This window comes from Gopherus evgoodei, chromosome 9 (assembly GCF_007399415.2).
Source record: "Gopherus evgoodei ecotype Sinaloan lineage chromosome 9, rGopEvg1_v1.p, whole genome shotgun sequence".
Lineage (NCBI taxonomy): Eukaryota > Metazoa > Chordata > Testudines > Testudinidae > Gopherus > Gopherus evgoodei.
Genome location: NC_044330.1, coordinates 107,545,030 through 107,566,580, shown reverse-complemented (window position 1 = coordinate 107,566,580; position 21,551 = coordinate 107,545,030). Strand labels below are relative to the sequence as shown.

Genomic DNA, 21,551 nt, shown 5'->3' with positions numbered 1-21,551 from the left:
CCCGCTGCAGCTTCCGGCTCTTACAGATGGGGAAAGCAGAGCACAGAGCAGGATGGGAGTAGCCCAGGCCCCCGGCAGGCCCAGTGAAGAGCTGGGATTTCCCTATTCATGCTCTCAGTGCGGTGAGGCCCTCGCTCAGAGCTGTTGCTTGACACTCTGACCTCACTAGTATACGCAGGGATTCCTCATCTACAACGCCCCTGCTGGGCCAGGGGCTTTCCAGACAGACCAGAGACATGGCCTGCCCCCGAAGAGCTGATGGATGTCAGCTCCTAGAGCCAGGGGTCCCTTTGGGGGAGTTTAGAATCAGCTCAGACATGCTAGTCGTTCGGTTTTTTAAATCCAATTGGATCAGTTTATTAACATACATAATAAAGAACAAGTAAAATAGACATGCTGCTGAGACCCCTGCAGCAAAGAGGCCGCACTGCTTCATGCCCCAGCACGCCCCCTGACCCCAGCACCAGCAGGATAGCTTCACACCCAGTCCAGGGATGGTGCTTCAGGGGCCTTCACCCAGCACTTGTGTTCTGTATGGACAGACAGCCCCCCACACGATCCCCTCCATCCAAAGCCAAACCCCATCTCTTCCACTAGACAAGCAGAGTCGGGGTCCCATGGCTCTGGGCCTACGGTTACATCCCACACACATGCCTAGCGGTCAGTGTCAAAGCCTCAAGGAGGATAATGAGCTTTCTCTGCTCAGTGAGGGACCCTTCATTTCTATCCTGCTGCACTAGGATACCCATGCTGTAGCCCAGCTGCCTGGGCCTACGATGCCCTCCTGCCCCTTTCCCCAGACACAGCTCAAAGCAATCTAGTCCTAGGCTCCCCTATGGCACAAGGCCAGGAGTGCTTTAAACCTGGCTCCCTGTAAACGAAACCCTTCAGGCTCCCCTCCCACCTCTAGCAGCCTCTCTGCAGCCACGCTTCAGGAGCTAGGAAAAGCCAGTTCACAGCAGCAGCAGCTGCACCTGTCCCTGCTGTGGTATAAATGCCCCCTGCACAGCAGGTTACAACCAAGGAGAATCCCAGCTGGTTGAGTGAGGAGTCTCCAGACAGTATCTGCTCCCACAGCCCCAGGAGGCTGCAAGGCCAAGATCTGTGTCCAACCCCAGCTCTGCTCCCATGGAGAGGTGAACACATGCCTGTCTACTGTAGGACACAGACCCATCACCCAGGGGGTTTCTGCACAGGCCCCTGACCTGCAGGGGAGATGTGCCCATGGGGGCAGAATAAACCCGGCCCCAGCCCACTGCAGGACAGGGCAGAGACTGAGGGTTTCTGGAAAGGGCCCTGCAGAGGAAAGGGCATTCAAGGGTGGCAGGAGCAAGTCTGGGCACTTCCTGCTAAACACCACCTGTGCCCCGCTCAAACCCCTCAACCACCAGGGACTGCGGGGGCTGGGCGTCATTCCTGCATGAGGCTGTTGATCTTCGTTAGCAGCACATCTGTCTTGGACCCTGGGGAACCAAATGGGAGAAAGGGTCATTCCAGGAGCCTCTGCCCTCCCCACGGCTGCCCCATCCCAGCAACAACCGTGGGGTGGGAGGCAGCTGCTGCAGCAGAAGGCGCTGCCTGGCCCCCCTGATCTCAGGGAGTTGCACTTGCTAGGGAAGCAGGCAGGCAGGCAGGATGGGAGCTCCCTTGGCGGGGCTCCCTCCCCTTTTCCCCACAGGGCTGAGGGTGTGTGTGTGTGCGCGGGTCCCTCTCTGTCAGGAGAGTTAGGCTCTGGGCCCAGGCTGTCCTGCTGGCAGAGCCCCCTGAAAGCTCCCCAGCCTGGGGTGAGGAGAGCCCCTGGGAGCTAAGCTCTGGCAAGGGCCTGGCCCTGCAGGTGAGCAGAGATAGTGATCGGATAGGAAGAGGGAGGGGAAGACCAGCAGCAAGAGGGCGGGGTGAGGAGAGGGACTTAAAGGGGAGTGGGGCAGGGAGCAGGGGCCATTACCTGCTGATTCTTTTCTCCTGGAGCATTTCCTGGAAAGCAAACAGGATTGAAATTCACTCAGGAGGGCGAGTCAGCATTCAGGCCCTGCCGCAGGGAGATCAGCCCACTCCCAGGGCCATGGCCGCTCCCCCAGGGCTCTGCCCCATCACTTGGCCACCCTGGTTTGAACTCAAGAGTTGGCAGAGGCCTTTCTGCCATGGCTGGAACGGGACGGGAGCTCCTGCAAACCGTAACGAGCCATGGAGGGTTCCAGGGCAATGGAGTCACTTGAGTCCCCTTGGAGGGCTCCCATACCAGGCCCACCTTGCTCGGCTTATAGGTGGGGCCAGTTAGCTGTGAGCAAGTCCCACAGCAGCGGGCTGGAGCGGCTCAGGGCCAGGCTCACAGCAGAGGCCAGGGAGGAAAGCTCCCCCTAAGCCCGCTGAGTCCCAGGTTAGTGCAGTGCAAGGAGGAAGAAGTGGGTTCTCAGCGCTGCGGAGCAGCTCCCCAAGATCCAGAGGGTGGATGGGTGACTGCAGCAGCACCTGGCCAGGCAGACCCCACAGCTCACCCAGAGGGAAGCAGACGCGGGGCCTCCAATGCCATGGACAGCTACGGGAGCCCAGAAGAGGCTCAACTTACTGCAGCAGGAGGAAGGCCGAGAGGATCAGGAGGAAGGAGACGCAGTCGGTCACAATCCAGACCATCAGGTAGGTGCTGTGGGGCTGCAAGGCAACAAGACAGGATGAGTAGCTCAATGGGGACCCCGGCAGAACAGGCCCTGGCAGCTCCCCCTGACCTCCTTGCTAGGGTGTGGCAATGCTGATGGGCCAAGGGGGCCCAGGGCATGCAGGCCTCTGCCAGCGCCACCCAGGGTAGGTTCACTTACGAGCAGCCAGAGGGGACGCTTCATCTCCTTCAGCACCTGGCAAGCGTTGGTGGTGACGGAGCCAGCCCCTGCGCACCACAGCACAGAAAAGAGCCAGGGCTCATTGACCACGTACAGATTGACGGAGATATTGTCCTGGCGATACCGGCTGCGGAAGGGAAGGAGCCTCATCAGTGTGACACAGGCCAGCAGGACCTGGGAAATCTTGGCCCCCACCAAGCGCTCCCCATGCTCAGGGGTGAGACCTGTGTGTTTGGGTTCAAGCCCTACTGCCAGCTGTGGCGTCAGGGTGTGTACGTGGCCACAGTGGGGGCTAGACTCGCCTCTGCAGGGCTGAGGAGGTGCCATTGCTCTGTGCTCTGCACCCCGACAAGGGGCTCTCACCCAATTTGCTCTGTGCTGATGTCCTGGTATGGCAGGTTCACTTGCAGCGGAGACTCTGTTTCATTCCAGCTGCTCTTCAGACTGTAGATTTGCTGAAATCCTGGTGCCTGCTGTCTGACCTGTTCCCTGAACCCATCGGGCAGCCAGAGAATCTGGGGGTGGGGGAAAATCAGGACTGGTGTGAGCTGGGAGACCGGGGGCACTCGCTGTGCTCTGGGAGCCAGGCTGCAGGGCCAGCCACACAGATATGCATATCCAAGTGGAAGCTGTTACCCAGCCCCCTCTCTGTGCGCCCATTCAGTGCTTGGCCCCAGCAGAGTCCCCATCAGGCTACCTGCCATGGGAGTCTCCCCCAGCAGGTCTGGGAGTGACAGACCTGGACGAGGCATGATGGCGGCCAGCTAGGACCAGCCAAGATGTGCCCGGGAGTTCGGGCTGGCTCAGAGCCCCAACAACCCCTTCAGAGCCCCTGCACCCAGCGAGTCCTGGGCACAGGTGCTGGTACTAGGGCTGCAGCACCCCCTGGCTTGGCAAGGTTTACAGCACCCCCTCATATGCAAGGTTTACAGTTTGGTTCAGTGGCTCTCAGCCCCTCCCACTGCACACATTGTTCCAGTTCCCTGGTCATGGGCAGAGGGCACCCACTGGGCAGAGAGCCCATAGGCCCCTTACTCCAGGGCATGTTGAGTCTGCAAAGTAAACACTAAACAGAGCATTGTATGAATAATTCCTCCCCTAACTGGTGAGCAGGAGCAGGAAGGGGCAGCAAAGCCAGATGCCAGGCTGGTCTCGGCAGGGCCATGTACATCCAGTGCCCAGGGCTGGGGCTAGTGGTGGAGGGAATGAGTGAGGCTGTAGTGTCAGGCAGCCATGGAGCTGCAGGGTGTGGTAGCAGCAGGGGTACGAAGGTGGCAGCTTGTTAGTTGATTTTCCTGCTTCCTCACCAGCTTAGCTCACTGCCACAGCTCTCCTGGGTCCCTGTTTACACATGGGGGAGGGGCACTTGAGCAGGGAGTTCCCAGCAGGTTTACACCTCTCCCTGCACAGTAACCATACTACAAAGCACCCCAGCACTAGGAACTGGCACAGGGCAGCAGCTCAGCCAGCAGCCTATCATGGACCTGCAATAGGTGAGGACCCGCCCAGGCATCGCGTGTGTGACGTGTGGGGTGTTGTGCCACAGAGAGCCCATGCTGGGGCACACAGGGACCATGGCAAGGGCAGATGCTGAGCATGCTCAGGGAGACTAGACTAGAGCACAGATGGGTCTGATCTGCCCCATGGGGAGGGGTGCTCACTGCTGGTGAAGGGCAGGCTCAGGGACCCCTGTGGGAGGACATCTGGCCCTGATACTCAGCTATTCCCTACTGCAGCTGCCCATCAGGCCTCCGACTCCAGGGGCAGCACCAGGCTCACCAGCTGCGGCGGGATGCCCGACCGGAGGATGGTCTCCACGGTGACGTTAACAAAGCTCTGGTAGTCCGTGTGGTTCTCGGGCCGGAGGTCGAACATGATGGAGACGTTGTGCTGCTTGGCCTCCTGCAGCACCTGCTGCAGGGACGGGATCTTCTGTGCCCGCACCTGGACTCGCGCCTCGCTGGAGAGGCCCTGTGCCGAGCGGAATGGATTCCTCTGAAAAGGACAGGCCAGAGTCAGTGGCTACCCTGCGTGGGGGCAGTGCTCACAGCTGGCCCCAGGGCCCTGGCCTCCCACACTAGCCCTTCAACACCATCTCCCAGCTCTCCCTCGCACCCACAGCACCCTCCAGTGCTCACTGCCCCTCACTAGCACAGCAGAGCAGCTGCTCAGACCCCAGAGCGAGGGCACAGAGGGAGAACAGGTCATCCTGCCACCTGCACGAGACCAGAGCAGCTCAGCAGTTAGGGGTGAACCAAAGCGTCACTGTGTAGGCAGGCACTGAGCCCAGCCAAACAGCACAGCCAGGGAACGGCTCACCCCATCCTGCTGCTCAAGGAGCCCAATCCCTCCCCGCCAGCCTTCCCCAGGCCTCTGGACAGTCACAACCTTCGAGAGCTGGGAGCTGTAACCCCCACCCCCACCCCACGGAGAGAGGCACTATAGTCTGCAGAGGCAAAACTCTCCAGGGCCTGGGAACCCCGGGAGGGCTCTGAGCGGCTGGCCCCAGGGCTCTGCCAAGAGCAGCCTGGATCAGTGCAGCAGGGCAGAGTCCTCTGCACGGTAGCGCAGGGCCAGGACATGCAGCAGCCCTACCACGCCCCGAAGAGGGGGGCCTGACCTCCAGGAACCAGCTGCCGGCGTCGAGTTGCTGGAGATCAGTCCAGTTGAAGGCTGTGCCGTTCATGGTGGCCCGGGCAGGGAACACCTCTCGCACGTTGGTGGTCCGGGCGAGTGTCTCGTCGTGCATGAGGAAGGGGATCCCATCAGCACTGGCAGGGGGTGGGGTAGTTAGGATCTTGCTTAATGCAGCATCATGGGCTGTTCGCACTCCTCCCCCCCCCCAACCTGAGCACCTTGGCACCTCTGCCAGGGATCAGCCTAGCAGCCCCCCCACTCTGCAATGCAATGTCCCAGTACATGGGCCATAGGGGAGTCCCCTCCCCAACGCCTGCGTTTGGGACTGACCCCTCATGGGGCAGAGAGCCAGAGACAGACATAGCTGGAGTCAGTGCTGGGTGCTGCAGGGTGACATGGTCCTGCAACGGCAGCAGCTGGTCACTCACAGACTCTTCCCCAGGTCCCATCCTTACTCCATTCACAGCTGGCCCCAGGGCCCTGGCCTCCCACACTACCCCTTCAACACCATCTCCCAGCTCTCCCTCGCACCTACAGCACCCTCCAGTGCTCACTGCCCGTCACTAGCACGGCAGAGCAGCTGCTCAGACCCCAGAGCGAGGGCACAGAGGGAGAACATGGCGCCAGGATTATTGGGGGGGGGGGCGTATTTTGCCGGGTGGGGGGTGGAGAGGCTGGCAGGCAGCTCCGGTTGACCTGCTGCAGTTGTGCCTGCAGACGGTCGGCTGCTCGTGTGGCTCTGGGGGACCTCCCGCAGGCACGACTGCAGCAGCTCCACCGGAGCCGCAGACCAAGGGACCCTCTGCAGGCACCACTGCGGCAGCTCCACCGGAGCCGCGGGACCAGCGCGCAGGGCGGCGAAATGGCCGTGCGCCTAGAGCGCTAAAAATACTAGCGCCAGTCCTGGCGGCAGCAGGGATCCAGCCTGGGAGCTGAGACTCCACGGGGCCCTAGAGAGCCGGCCCTGGTGCAGGGAAGGAACTACATTTCCCAGCATTCCCTTGGCAGCTAGCCACAGGAAGGGAGGGGGAGGGATTGGAAAAGCAGAGACCCCATGTGCTGCAGCTGGCTGCTGGAAGGGGGTGACCCTGTGAATGGGGAACAAGTGTACTCAAGGAGTAGAAGTAGGGTGACCAGACAGCAAGTATGAAAAAGCGGGACGGGGGTGGGGGTGCGGTAATAGGAGCCTTTATAAGAAAAAGGCCTAAAAATTGTGACTGTCCCTATAAAATCAGGACATCTGGTCACCCTGAGTAGAAGCTAGCACCCTCAGAGGACTTCCCCAGACTGGATTAGGGATACTGGTGTGACCTCGCCTGGCAGCCCCCAGAGAAGGAGCTGGGTGAAATGAATGGACAGTGCATCTTTATCTGAAGCCTAGCAAGGGAGTTATGTGGACCCCACTAGGAGACGTTAAAATGAAAAGTAAGGAGGGGAGGCTCTACTGGATCTGGGCAGCTTTAGATGCAGTACCAGGCACGTAGGAGGATTTCCCCTGCTGAGCCATGGAAGCAGAAATTGACTTTTCCTTTCCAGATGTAGCTAATATTCAGAAAGGGAATCTAGCACCTGCCTTCCAGATTTCAACACCTCAAAATTCAGGAGTGCTCAAGCTCAATTTGGGGAGCTGGTACTTCATTTCTCCCAAATCAAATATACTGATCCACTGTAACTTGTAGGAAAAAGTAAAATAAAATTGAGCAACAAATGCTGGGGTCTTCCCAGTGCTAACTAGGATTGGAATTGCTATTTTCAGTAGCCATTGTTTTTTTAAGTTTTGTTTCTTTAAAAGGAAGCACCAGACCAGAAGTCTTATGAAAATGCAGCTAGCGGAAAGGATCCGAAAAACACAATGAAATTTTCACACTAGTGAACAATGACTACATGGGGGCCCACAAATATGTTTGGCCCCGGGGCCCACAAAAGGTTAATCTGGCCCTGAAGGCCAGGGAGGGGAGCCCCATGTCTCTCCCCAAGAAGTGGAAACCGAGCAGGGTGAGGCACAAGGCCAGAGCACCAGGCAGCTGGGCTCAGCTTCCTTTGGGGGAGATAGGCGAGGGGTTGGGAGAGGAGGGACTCGCAAAGCCCAGGCTGGGGCCTGGAGACACCTCCCCTAGCATGGAGCTGTCCCCTTCATCCCTGAGGGGGCAGCGAGCAGAGGCCTGGGGCTCAGGGAGCTGGGGCAGCTGAGCCAAGCACACGTTCCCCTTGGAGACCCCAGGTGTTGCTTTACCTCACCATGACATCAGTCTCAAACACACGCACGTCACAGCCCACTGACTTCCGGAATGACATCAGGGTGTTCTCTGGAGCCAGCTAGACAAGGGAGAGATGGCACATGCAAACCAAGCTGGGGAGGGACAGGGGTGCAACACATCAGGTGCTTGCCCCACTGTACTGAGTCCTGGGTTCGAATCTTGTGGACTCAAACATGCAGTGACTTTGCTGGACTCGATCGAAGGCAGTGGTGGGATTTCAGGAAGTAGCTGAATCCACAGATCTGCCTAGGAGAGACCCAGCGCTGGGATAGCAGGAGGCTGCAGGGCAGGATTGAGGGGCATAGGCAGGAGTCGGGGTGGGGGGCAGTGCTGGCAAGTAGAGGGACTGCAGATTGGGATTGAGGGGGTATTGCAGGGGGCAGGAGCCCAGGGCTGGGCTTCTACCGAGGAGAAACACGTCTCAATTAGCTCCTGGCCCCATGTGTGAGACCTCAATCCCGAGGGCTGCCTCAACCCCTCCCAACCATGCCCAACACCCTGTCCAGCCTGGCTACCCACAGGGCAGGCTGCAAGGACTCCGCTCCCCGCGCTGGTCTGTGGAGACTGGAGATGGCTCTCTGGGGGTTACCTGCTTCTTGTATTGGAGGTGTGAGCAGGGGACGCTGCTCTCTGGGACCCAGGGCAGGGGCACGCCCCCCCAAACACACACACACCAGCCACCTGCGCTGAGGGCTGTAACCTGTCCCTCCCAAGCACAGCGCTTGCGGGCAGCTGGTGCTTCCCAGGCCGAGCAGGGAGGGCTCATGCCCACTGTAGGCAGGGGGGAGATGGGCAGCTGCCCTTGGGCACAGGTTACTCACCATGGGGGCCCCACGGTGCCCAGACAGCGCTGGTTTGGGGGGCAGCTGGTTGTCCTCTATGAGGCAGGGCGAGGAGATCATCAGGGGAGCCAGGTACAGTGCAGTTGTCACACCAAAATACACCAGCAGGAGCAGCACCTTGGGGGCTGCAGAGAGACACATGGACATGGCAGATCTCGGTCAGGGACAGCCTCACCGCAGGCACTTGGAGGTGGGGAGGGATTAGCCAGGGCTGCTCCCCCTGCAGTGTGTTGGGGGGGCTCTCCACCCCTGCCCAAGAATAGGGAGTGACAGGTCCCCCCTCTTCCCCCTGCAGACCAGCCCTTAGTCAGGGGCTCCGAGGTGCCTCTGGCCACCATGCACTGTGCCAAGCCGCCTGATTAGGCATGGTCAGCCCCAGCCTAGAGAGGCTCTGGGCACCAAGTAGCGCTGCACAGCTGGGCCTGCACAGACCCTTCCCGCCATGGCGCTGCCCACATAGCCGCTGCCTAGATGGTTGCTAGCGTTTGGGGCTCCCAAACTGTCATGCCACAGCCGCCCCAGCTCTGCAGAGCTCCCAGTATAAAAGGACTGAGCCATGGAGGTCCTGGCTAGGAAGCGTGTGCATGTACTAAAGGGGAGGGGAACCCCCTGCCGTGTGTCTTAGACCCTGCATGGCTCAGAACAAAGGGAGAGCTGCCTCCCAGCCTAGGCTTTCAGGGCAAATGCTGGGCACTAGCCCATCCTCAGGTGATGCAGTGCAGGGACGGGTCTGGGGTCCTGTTGGGACAGTGTTTATGGCCCATCTCTGGGTGCAGCCCTAGGGAGCAGGCACCACAGCTCAGCAGGGCTATGGCATCAGGGCAGCTGCATGCCAGGGGCAGGATGCAGACAGGCCTTTGCTCAGCACAGAGGGGAGGCGTGGGGGAGGGCGAAGTGACCCAAAAGCTGAGTCCCCATGGCCCCACTCCTGCTCAGCATTTCGGGGCCTAGGAGTACCTGCATGGCGAGTACGATAGAAGCAGTCGGCCACGGGCCAGGCAAGCAGCGTCACACCTGCCACGGCTCCAATGTGCAGGAAGGGGCCTGTTGCCTGTGGGGCAGACACACCAGCACCACTCAGTGCCCAGCTACAAACCCCAGTTCCACACTCCCAGACACATGGACCCTGAGCCCTAGGCTCCCAGCAGCCCACCCCGTGCGTAAGGCTTCCCTGCAGCTGCCAGGAACAGCCGGCCCCCCGGGGCTCCCCATTGCTGGGCTGGGCCTGGCCCTCTGCACTGCCCAGCAGCTGGCATTGCTGGGTTTGAGGTCACCACACCAAGAGAAGGGAATGGAGGAGGGACAGGTTCTGGGAGGTGATTGAGCCAGGCGGCTTTGCCTCAGGGCTCTGGGAGTGGCTATTTATTCTCATTGGAGCCATGCAGCACCTGGCGCTCAGTGTGAGCCCCTGGAGGGCCCTAGCCTGGAGCAACACAGGGCCCATTGTGGGGGGGAGCTGCAGGAGACAGACAGGCCTGTCGAGAGAATCAGCCAAACCTCACCAGGGCTGGAGCTAACCACAGGGTGGCAAGGCCAGGGGATCCCCTCCCCCTTGCCATAGGAAGTGCCTTTGGGTCACGGGAAGGGCTCTGCCTCTGCTCTCACCTGCAGAGAGATGCGTGCGCTCTGCCACTGCTCAGCCCACTTCACATCAAGTGCGACGAAGCCTGCGGCCACGACCAGGGCGCTGAGGATCAGCAGGCACTGAGGGGGCAGGGCATGGGGCAATTAGCACCAGGTGCATCTTTGACACCACAGAGCAGCCAGGGACCCTGCTGGGGCCTACTACCCCTGGACAGGGTGAGCCAATCCCTGCAGCTGGGGTCCCTGCTCCTGCTGTCACCCTGCATATGCTGGGCCCCTCCCCCCTTGGAGCCCGGCTGCCCTGGGTTAAACACTGAGCTTGACTCCCTGTGGCAGAGGGGGAATGTTCTGTAATATTATTGTGAATACGGTGTGCCTCGGTTTCCCCTATTTCATATTGTTACCCAGTGCGAGAGGGGTTGGAGGCAGGACGCTTGACTCTCAGAGCAGGCTAAGAGACAGCAGGATGAATATCACTTGGTTGTCTGACCTGGGATGCCTCAGTGGAAAAAGACTGCCTGAGACCGACCCTGCATTAGTGGGGAGTCGGAGAAGATGACAGCGAACCCCGTCTCTAGGACATAGATGTGTAGTGACCCAGGGAGAGGATTTCCCCACCTCTCCACGCCATCCTCCAGCAGGCGGTCTGGAAGGAGTTGGGGCTGGACTAGCCAGGATGGGCTGGGCTTTAGCCCTCAGCTCTGCACTGACCTCGGGCCTGCCCATGTGTTCCAGCTGGCCCCACTCGGAGCGTCACTAAGGATCCTGGCTGAGTGTGTTGACCCCCACAGCAGGTCCCAGTCTCTCCCAGGAGTGTGTCTCAGCGGCACTGGCTGACCAGACCTCACAGTGTGAAGCAGGAGGGCTAGAGCCACAGGGGTTGGGCCTAAGGGGCCAGTGAAGCCTCATGGCTCACCCTGGAGGAAAAGTGAGATCTCTGGGGGGGTCTGGTCCATTGCAGGGGTCCTCCCAGGTCTGACCATGCCCAGAGCTGTCCCCTGGAGCAGCTATCGCCCCCCCCCCCGAGAGGAGAAAAACCCTGTCCCTATGGATGTGGAGGCGCTGGGGGCTGGAGCAGGGCTTGGATGGGGGAGCAGGATGGACGGTGCAGGATGCCCTGAGTGTCGGGGCAGGAGCCAGCTGGCCCTTACCTTGTGCAGACAATGCAGTTTCAAGGGCTGGCCACAGAGCTGCAGGCACAGAGCGAGAACCTGCAAGAGGAACAAGGGAGATGCTGGAGCTGGAATACATGGAGACTTGGAGAAGGGTTGGAATTTGGGGGGAGCGTGAGCTGTTAGAGCAGGGATAAAGGAGAGAAGAGAGAACTGGGATGGGGGGGAAATCAAATCGGTTTTTGACATGTCTGTATACTAATGTGAGAAGTATGGGGAATAAGCAGGAAGAACTCGAAATGCTAGTTGTGTTTGTTTACTATGGCATAGCTGGCACTACAGAGACTTGGTAGGGTAATACAGGACTAGAATATTGGTACAGATGTGTACAACTTGCTCAGGAAGGACAGGCACAGAAAAAAGGGAGGAGGTGTTAAAAATGTATACACTTGACCTGAGGTTGTGATGGAAATAGGAGACAGACTTGAAAGTCTCTGGGTAAGGATAAAAGGGATAAAAAACAAGGGTGATGTCACAATAGGGGTCGACTACAGACCACCTAACCAGGAAGAAGAGGTGGATGAGACTTTTTTTAAACAACTAACAAAATCATCCAAAGCTCAAGACTTGGTGGTGATGGGGGACTTCAACTACCCAGACATCGGTTGGGAAAAACAATTTTTTTTTATTTCAGAAGGTAGAGAAAGCTACTAGGGGGGAGGCTATTCTAGATTTGATTTTGACAAAAAAGGGAGGAACTAGCTGAGAATTTGAAAGTGGAAGGCAGCTTGGGTGAAAGTGATCATGAAATAGTAGAGTTCATGATTCTAAGGAACGGTAGAGGGAGAACAGCACAATAAAGACAATGGATTTCAAGAAGGTGACTTTAGCAAACTCAGGGAGTTGGTAGGTAAAATCCCAGGGAAGCAAGTCAAACTAGCTGGAGACACAAACGGTAACAAGAAAACATTCTACCAGATACATTATAAGCAAGAGGAAGAGCAAGGACAGGGCAGACCGGTTACTCAACGAGGTAGCAGGGAGGGAAATAACAGAAAATGTGGAAGTGGCAGAGCTGCTTAATGACGACTTTGTTTCGGTTTTCACCAAGCAGGTTGGTGACGATTGGACAGCTAACATAGTTAATGAGTTAGGATCAGAGGCTAAAATACGAAAAAAGTTAAAAATTACAAGTTAGATGTCCTCAAGTCACCAGGGCCTGATGAAATGCACTCTAGAATACTCAAGGAGTTGACTGAGGAGATATTGGAGCTATTAGCAATGATCTTTAAAAATTCAAAGAAGAGGGAGAGATTCCAGATGACTGGAAAAGAGCAAAGGACAACCCGGGGAATTACAGACCTGTCAGTTTAACCTCTGTACCCAGAAAGATAATGGAGCAAATAAATACTTAGAAGATAAGGTGATAAGTAACAGTCAGCATGGATTTGTCAAGAACAAATTGTGTCAAACCAACCTGATACCCTGTCAAAGAAAGCTAACAAGCCTTGTAGATGGTGGGAAAGCAGTAGATGTGGTATAGCTTGACTTTAGTACGGTTTTGACTTTAGTACGGCTTTTGATACTATCTCGCATGACCGTCTCAAACAAAACTAGGGAAATACAACCTAGATGGAGCTACTATAAGGTGGGTGCATAACTGGTTGGAAAATCGTTCCCAGACAGTAGTTATTAAGTGGTTCACAGCATGCTGGAAGGGCATAATGAGTGGGGTCCTGCAAGAATCAGTTCTGGGTTCGGTTCTGTTCAATAGCTTCATAAATGATTTAAATAATGGCATAGAGAGTACACTTATAAAGTTTGTGGACAATACCAAACTGGGAGGGGTTGCAAGTGCTTTGGAAGATTAGGATTAAAATTCAAAGGTGATCTGGAACAAACTGGAGAAATGGTCTGATGTAAATAGGATGAAATTCAGTAAGGACAAATGGGAAGGAACAGTCAGTTGCACACATACAAAATGGGAAATGACTGCCTAGGAAGGAGCACTGCGGAACGGGATCTGGGTGTCAGAATGGACCACAAGCTAAATATGAGTCAACAGTGTTACGCTGTTGCAAAAAAGCAAACAAACATTCTGGGCTGTATTAGCAGGAGTATTGTCAGCAAGACACGAGAAGTAATTCTTCTGCTGTACTCCGTGCTGATTAGGCCTCAACTGGAATATTGTGTCCAATTCTGGGCGCCACATTTCAGGAAGAATGTGGATAAATTGGAGAAAGTCTAGAGAAGAGCAACACAAATGATTAAAGGCATAGAAAATAAGACCCATGAGGGAAGATTGGAAAAAAAAAACTGAGCTTGTTTAGTCTGGGAGAAGACAAGACAGAGGGGACATGATAACAGTTTTCAAGTACAGAAAAGGTTGTTACAAGGAGAAGGGAGGTAAATTGCTCTTCTTACCCTTTGAGGACAGGACAAGAAGCAAGGGGCTTAAATTGCAGCAAGGGAGGTTTAGATTGGACATCAGGAAAAACTTCCTGTCAGGGTGGTTAAGCACTGGAATAGATTGCCTAGGGAGGTTGTGGAATCTCCATCTCTGGAGATTTAAGAGCAGGTTAGACAAACACCTGTCAGGGATGGTCTAGGTAATCCTTGGTCCTGCCATGAGTGCAAGGGACTGGGCTAGATGACCTCTCGAGGTCCCTTCCACTCCTATGATTCTAGGATAACCCCTCTGGCTTCCTGCAAGGACAGCTCCTGAGCCCCCGCCCAGCAGCCTTCCTGGAACACTCTGATCCCAGAGAGCAGGGCCCCGCTCAGACTGCCAGGGCCCCAGCTCCCGGGCCAATCGGGTTGTTCAGAAGCTTCCAAACGCAGAGGACCTGAGCAAGCTCAGCACAGCAGATCTGGAGCAGTGTCTCCAGCAGGCAGGATTCAGCAAGGGCCCCAGAGAGCAGGACCTACCAGCAGCAGGGCCGAATATGTGACCAGCAGCACCGTGACTCCGAGCAGGGGCAGGGACCAGTCTACCCACCACTGCGTCTGTCTGAAGAAGAACCTGCCAAGCAGAGGGGACAGTCAGACAAGGCTGGGTGCTGGGGGCATGAGGGGCAGGCACAGACTGGGGACGGGAGGTGCCATGCGCTGGGTGGGAAGGCGCTGGACACTGGGGGTGGGGAAGGAAGGTGCCATGTGCTGGGTGGAGAGGAAGACGGTGGGAGGTGGGGAAGGGAGGCGCGGAAAGGAGGTGCCAGGCGCTGGGGGAGGGAGAGGAGACAGTGGGGGGCAGGGAGAGGTACTTACTCATTGAAGTTGTGGAAGTCATTGAGGATGATGAGGGCATGGTAGAGCCATACGAGTGCGAAGAGGCAAATGCAGAAGAGGAAGAAGAACCAGCTGCAGTCGCACTGAAAACCAAAGAGGTCACATAAGAGACTGCAGGGCTCCTACCAGCCATGCCCTGGCCCCTCCAGCACAGCTATCAGCCACTCGAGCATGCAGCGTGTCTGCCAGGGTGTCAGCCATCGTGTGCCAGAGGCCATCACAGCTGCTTCCCTGGCTCTGTGCTCTGCCCTCCCTGCTCCCACGCACAGCGGGAAGAGGCACCAGGACCTCCCCCAAGCCTGGAAAGAGGGTGGTGATCACCACCCGCGGGATGCCATGCTTTACCCACGTTGGGGACAGGTCGGAGCAGGACGGGATGGAGCCACGGCCCCGAATGGAGCAGGCACAGACACAGGAGTCCCATAAGAACCAGTGGGGGTTCAAACGACTTAGTGTTGGAATAGTCCTTACAGCAGGGGCCAGGACTCCTGGGTTCTATTCTCAGCCCCTCCCTGACTCACTGTGTGACCTTGGGCCAGTCTTTCCCCTCCTCGCGGCCTCAGCGTCCTGTGCAACGGAAGAGGGGCCGGGGCTCAAGTAAGTTTTTTACATTCATAACGGATGCCCCTGGCCTCCCCAGGGCTCACTGCTCAGAACCGGCCTGGCCCAATACAAATTGTGCGGCTGCCAGGTACGTTACACCCTGGGTGGAAGCACAGAGCCTCCAGTGCTGTTACTAGGTACATGTGGGCGTGCTGGCAGCCCGGGTGCCCTAGCCAAGCAGCGTAAGCAGGGACCGACCCAGAGAAGGTGTCCTCTGGGCTCAGGCCAGCCCCACGTGCCCCATGCCCAGGGAGCTGCTGCTGCCAAGCGGGGCACATTTCAAATCAGGGTTTGCTCTCAAATTCCTAACAAGATGGGACAAGCCGCTACTCAGCCCCACCCATGGGAGCTAGAGGCCTCAGAGGCTCCCAGGCCCCCCCCGTGAGCCTGCAAAGCCCCTGGGATCTCCCTGCCCCACAGGACTGCAGGGCCTTGGGGACCCTGGCACACACAGGAGGCTGTGGGCTGTCTGCAGTGCGGGGTGGATGCAGGAGCCCAGCAGGGCTGGGAGCAAGTCTGACATCACCACTGCTCCCAGGAAATGCAGCCATGCTGGAGGAGCCTTGACCCCCTGCCTCCAGCGCATGGGATGGGCCATGCACCCCCGGCCCAGCGTTTGGCGATGCTCCCAGCCCTGGCAGGGCTCCATGCCTTGAGCAGAGGGAAATGTCTGAGCGCCCCCCTCGGGGCAGTGCACCTGCTGCCCTGTGCCCCGCTGAGAGCTGCCCACGGGCGTGAAGACAGGTGTGCTTGCTGCCCAGCGCCCACAGCCTGGGCCACGAGGGCCTGCCCAGCCCCTGCCCCACACCTGCCGCACTGCAGTGGCCAGGGAGAGGCAGTCCCCCCCCCCGAGATGAGCAGGAGGCTGAGGCTCTCCCCATGCGGCACGGTGGGAGGGGCAGGCCAAGGGCCCAACCTCAGCTCTGCTCCCACCCACTCACCTTGGTGGTTCTCAGGCCTTTCCTTTTGTTCTTGGCCCAGCGGCAGCTGTACAGGCTGAGCAGGCAGGTGGCACAGCCGTGGCAGCAGCCGGGGCTCTTCGCCATGCAGCAGGTCTGTGTCCCCAGCACTGCACTGGGGGGTCAGGACTCCTGCAGGGGAAGAGAGCACATGGGAGAGTGGGACCGGGCAGCCTGGCGCTTGGGGGCCTGCATGGCCCCAGTGACTGGGCATCGCTGCGGGGCTCAGCCAGCCAGCTGCCCCAGGTGCATGGCAGAAACGCAGAGGATGGGCGCCTGGCCAAAAGGCAAACAGGAACGTATCCAGTGCAGCCTAACCAGCTCAGCAGGCTGCCCCTCCCGCCCCCCACGCTCAGCAAGCCCAAGCCAGCTGCACAGCATGGAGCCGTGCCCACCCCATGCCCGGGGGGAGCGGAGAGCTTTATGCATCAGCCGCGGTAGGGAGGATCTCATGGGGAGTGAGAGGAAGGCTGAAGCACTCCTGCCTGGGCCCAGGCTGGATCTTCCTGGGGATGACTGAACCTCCCCGCCTCCATCCCCGCAGGGTCTGTCTGCAGGGCCCCTGCCAGCACTGCCTTGGGCTCAGTGTGCTCACAGGGCAAAAATGCCTTGGCCCTCGGACACGCCAAGGCCCCTGCCATTCCCCTCGGCTCTCCCACAACAGTCACAGCTCCCTGCATGTCACCGGGGGGCTCTGGCAGCCACCCCGCATGCTCACCAACCCCCCCCCCCGACCCAAAGAGGGACACTCACAGCGGCCCCATCAGCTGCCCCAATGTCCCACTTCCCAGCCAGTAGCTGCCGTTCCCAGCTGCCCTGAGCACCGGAGCAGGGTTGCCTGGGAGGGCCTGGCATCTCTGCCTTGGCGGTTCATTCCGTGCAAGTGAAGGGAGCTGGGATCCCCTCAGGCCCCAACACCTGCTTCTCCTTCCTCAGCTCTGCAGGGCACTGAGAGCCAGCCAGGTATAGCCACGTGCCACCCAGCTGCCAGGGTGCCCCATGGACTTGCTGGGCTCCCTGCACCAGGAGGTGGGTGCTGCAGGCGCCTGGGCTCAGGGACAGTGGCAGGGAAGCTGTGGGGCTGTGCTGGGCCAAGTCCCTGCTGCCCACCCCTTCGTTAATGAAGGACAGGAAGGGGGTAGGGCGGCGAGGGAGCCTGGGGGGCTGGCGAGCAGCTGGAGCTGTAGGAAGGAGGATCCCGAGAGGCACAGCTCCCATGCAGCACCATGTCCCAGGGCAGGGGAAATCACCCCTGTCCTGCACCAGGAGGATTGCTCTGGCCACGAGGCAGGGGAAGGGAGGTTGCTGGTGGAAGCGCACAGCCTGAGCCATAGGGCATGGTGCTGGTTTCAGGGTGGGAGGACCTCCCCACCCCATCAGTGCTGGCCAGTGTTTGCCATGGGAGCAAGGATCCTGCTGCACAGCTGGAGGAAGCAGTCAGGGAATCCTAGCTGCTGGCTTGCTGCACAGAGCTAACCCACCTGCAAGACCTGTGCTCAGAGCGTCTCCCCAGCCTTTCAGGCATTCCTGCCTGGCCCCTCCCAGCCCCCTCTGCAGGGCTACCCCTTTGTTCAGGAAAGAAAGTGAGGCACGGAGGCTTCAAGTGATTCACCACTGGTCACAGAGGGACTTGGGGCAGAGCTGGACTCCCATTCCTTCCCACTCTAACCTCTAGACCCCAGCCAGAGCAGAGACTAGAACCCAGGAGTCCTGACCCCATCCCCTGCCCAAGTGAGACAGACCCACTGGCCCCAGCACGGCTCCTGCCAGCAGGCTGCTCCAGGAGCAGGGGCTGAGGACACAGGCTGCTGTCATGTGCATTAGCCCAACAGGTACTCTGGCAGGCTCAGGGCTGAGCAGAGAGGCACTGAGAGGGCTGGGGGCTCCCTACTCCTCACCCTGTCCCTGCTGCTGCTCTGCACCCCCAGCCCCCACAGCCAGGGCTCATTCAGCCAGAAGCAACCCAGTAGCCAAGGGATCTTGTGCCAGGTAGCCACAGCCCTGAGCAGTCTCTGCCTTGGCCAGTCCTGGGTGCCCTCCGGCCGCTCAAGCCACAGTTCTGCAGGCTGCTGTATAGGCCAGAGCTCTGAAACACCCGGCCGCAGGCTGACATCTCCAAGAGGCTGTCACAAGAGGGCACAACCAAGCAGACCCAGGGCTGGATGCTCAGGGCAAGGGGCAGGAGCAGAGGTAGGGTGCAGCCTATCCCAGGAGTGGGGTGCATGGCAGAGCAGTGGTGGGGGAGGCTGCAGAGGCTGGCTGGGCCCTCGCTGAGGACTCTCTCCCACCTTGTTAAATCCCAGCTGCTCTGGCTGGAGACCCCCCCAGGCTCCACTCTGGGCGCAGCAGTGGGCTCCATGCAGCGATCTGGCCCAGAGCCACGCTGCCATGGTCTTTACAGCCTATGAGTACCAAGCGCTGCTTCACACCGGGGCATCCTCGACACCATCAGTGGCTCGGCCCTTTCCCACAGGCCAAAGGGTAGTGAGCGCAGCTGGCTGCAGGGACACCAGGCCTGCCTAGCTGCCGTGTGCTCACTGGGGCAGTGCCCAACCCACCGACGCCAGGGAAAGGGGACCGCATGAGCTACTACCCCTGCCCAGTGTCCCTGCTTGAGAGCTCGGCAGAAGCGCTGTGCAGCAGGGGAGCTACGCCCTGGTGTCGGAAATGCTCCGAGGGTTGTTAGCTAAGGTGGCATTTCTCTGTCCTCTGCAGCCCAGGCAGCAGCAGGAAAACGCTTTCTGAGCCCCCGGCCACTTTCATGGAGATCAGGGATCTCAGCCGTGCCCTCCACGCACTTCCCAGCACGGCCCGAAAGACGTGCGCCAGAGCACGCAGGAGTCCCTGTCCCAGCACCACGGCTCAGGAGCACACAGCGCACTGGGGGGGGGGGGGGATAGTCACAGCCCAACAGGCCCCTCCTGGATACCCCAGACCCAGCTGGGATGCGTCACCCTTGCTGTGCAGAGGCACCAGGATAAGAGCCCTGAATCCAAGCCCCAGTGGAGTCCCCCCAAGCCCCAGCAGCCAAGGGGCCGCTAGCACAGTCTCCAACTTGGCAGCATCCTGCTCACAGACATGCTGGAGCTGGGGGGGGGGTGTCTCACCCTTGGAGCTGGCTGTACTGGGGCATGGTCCATGCTGGCTGGCAGAGATCTGGGACTGGGGCCACATGCAGGTGGAGGGTGTGATGCTCCCCAGCGCCTGGCTCTTGTGAGTAGCCCCAGGCATGTCACAGGACTGGGCAGCCACAGCCCCCGGTTGACACACTCCCTGGAGAGGATGCCAGGGGCCACGCACGGTGCCAAGGATGGGCTGGATACATGTGCAGTCTGTGCTGATCAGAGCCCCCCAGGAAGCCGTTACTGTGGGGGGGTCAGATAGACTGCTCCAGTCACCCCTCATTTGGGCTGGGGCTGATGCCAGGCACTGCCCACAGGTCCCCACCCACCTGTGCCTTGAGCTCCCTGCCCGGCTGGCACAGCACAGCTCTGGCACTCAGCCAATGCCCTGCTCTCACCTGCCCACATTGAGTGAAGGTGGTGCTCACCTACCCCAAATCCAGGCCCCAGCCCTGGTCCTCCTCTCTCCCTAGGAACCTACCCCCACCGCAGGGGCAGCCCCTTATTGCTCGTGCCCACCCCACCCCCCAGGACGGTGCACCCCCTCCTCTCGGCGTGGGGCAATACCTGCTCTGGCCTTCTCTCTCCCTGTTGGAGGTGGGGCCTGCAGGGACTCAGGTCTGTCCCTTGTTCTCCCCGCTCCGGAGCCCTGGGATCCCTGCCTCCTCTCGCCTGCACCAAGGTGTGCAGCTCTCCCAGGCAGTGCCACCTCCAGGGCTGCTCCCAGCTGACTCACAGGCTGGGGCAAGCAGCCAGGCTGCCTGGGGGAGGAGGGGGAGGGGAAGCAGTGGTGCAGTTAGGACTCAAGCTTGAGGGGGCAGCAGGGCTGGGGAGAATGCCTTTGTCCCATCCCCGGGCCTGTCACTCACTCCCAGGGCTGCCGGCCAAGGGGCCCCAGGGGGAGCGGGACAAGCCCCAGCACTCAGGAGTTTGCAGGCAGCCCACGCTCCTGCCAGATTAAACGCCAGGAGGACCGGGGGAAGTGGTAGAGGCAGGCTCAGACTCATGGCTCAAGGCTGAGCCCTCTTCAGGAAACAGGGGCACCAGCTGGGGCTGCACTAGGCTCTTTACTTGCATCCCCCCCCAGCTCAGTTCTGTGGAGGGACAGGGGAGGGCAGTGGGGGGACCACCGCAGAGGCCGAGGCAACCCAGAAACGGCCCCCTCTGTCTGCACTAACGCTGCCATTCCATGGAGGAGCCTTGGCCAAGACTCAATTTCTGTACCTCCTGTCTCCCCACTCCCTGGGACTGCCTCCCACCCAGGTGGGCTCTGCTGACATGGCCATGCAGGGAGCTCATGGCTCATGCTGGTCCCTGCTGCTGTCCTTGGAGACAAATGCTCAGCGTAGGCACTCCGCAGGGCGGCTCTAGCAATTTCGCCGCCCCAAGCACGGCAGCACGCCGCGGGGGGCGCTCTGCCACTCACCGGTCCCGCGGCTCCAGTGGACCTCCCACAGGCTTCCCTGCGGGGGGTCCGGTGGTCCCGCGGGAGTGCCTGCGGATGCTCCACCGGAGCCGCGGGACTAGCGGACCCTCCACAGGCACGCTGCGGGAGGTCCACTGGAGCCCCCTGCCGCCCTCCCGGCAACCAGCAGAGCACCCCCCACGGCATGCCACCCCAAGCACCTGCTTGGAGCGCTGTGGCCTGGAGCCGGCCCTGGCACTCCAGTGCTGCTGGCTGTTGAGGCTCACACCAACAGTTGGCGCTTTTCAAAAAGCACCAGCACCTGGGGTCATGTGACTGCAGAAGAACACAACTTGGGTTTGTAAAAAAATTGTTTCTAGCTCTTTTGAAAAGAGGAGGAAAAGAGATTGAAATTGGGCCCCGCGTGCAGCCTATAGGCTCAGAAACCCGGAGGCAAAGAAAGAACCCAGCTGGCTTCTCCGCAGCTCTGCCCCCAACCCCCCACCGTACAGAGTGAATGTGAATGGCTTCCCTCTGCTCTGGGGCTTTCACACCCACTTTGTGCAGATGTGAACAGCTGGGAGAGCCAGGCCAGGCCAGGCCAGGCCATGCTCTTGGGGAGGAACTAGTAGGAGGGAAGGGAATTCACCCATTAACTACAGACTGTTACTGGCCCTGCCAGGCAATGCATTGAACAACCGATTGCTCAGCGGCCTGAAGAGACGTGACTGTTACCACAGCCCCCCTGCAGCCTTGAGCAATCCCGGCGGCAGGCGCAGCTGCCTTTACCAGACAGGTCAGGAATGGATCTCCTAGGGCAGCTCAACTGTAGGGCTACCTGCACTAGCAGCCCCAGGGAAGCAGCCTGTCCCCATTGCATAGTGACAGGAAGTCACTTGTTTACACA

The 21,551-nt window shown here is 59.3% G+C and overlaps 1 protein-coding gene across 1 annotated transcript; it reads right to left on the bottom strand.

Annotated features, from left to right (window-relative positions):
- Nucleotides 1-433: 433 nt before the first annotated feature.
- On the bottom strand, nucleotides 434-20,367 carry GDPD2 (glycerophosphodiester phosphodiesterase domain containing 2). The gene is made up of 16 exons (XM_030576396.1): nucleotides 19,807-20,367; nucleotides 16,100-16,249; nucleotides 14,535-14,638; nucleotides 14,196-14,289; nucleotides 11,307-11,366; nucleotides 10,177-10,275; nucleotides 9,529-9,622; nucleotides 8,551-8,696; nucleotides 7,705-7,787; nucleotides 5,455-5,605; nucleotides 4,614-4,829; nucleotides 3,198-3,349; nucleotides 2,814-2,961; nucleotides 2,567-2,649; nucleotides 1,946-1,974; nucleotides 434-1,463 (listed from the first exon to the last, which is right to left on the bottom strand). The coding sequence occupies exons 2-16, from the start codon at nucleotides 16,202-16,204 to the stop codon at nucleotides 1,411-1,413; spliced, it is 1,617 nt and encodes a 538-aa protein (XP_030432256.1). The 5' UTR covers nucleotides 16,205-16,249; nucleotides 19,807-20,367; the 3' UTR covers nucleotides 434-1,410.
- Between the last annotated feature and the right edge of the window lie 1,184 nt (nucleotides 20,368-21,551).

What these genes read in the sequence shown, in the direction of transcription:
- GDPD2 (XM_030576396.1), bottom strand. Translation starts at nt 16,204, where the DNA reads ATGGCGAAGAGCCCCGGCTGCTGCCACGGCTGTGCCACCTGCCTGCTC. An exon ending in CTATCGTACTCGCCATGCAG is followed by an intron (nt 8,697 to 9,528) that starts GTACTCCTAGGC and finishes GTCTCTCTGCAG; the next exon opens with CCCCCAAGGTGCTGCTCCTG. An exon ending in GGCACCGTGGGGCCCCCATG is followed by an intron (nt 7,788 to 8,550) that starts GTGAGTAACCTG and finishes TCCCTTGTCTAG; the next exon opens with CTGGCTCCAGAGAACACCCT.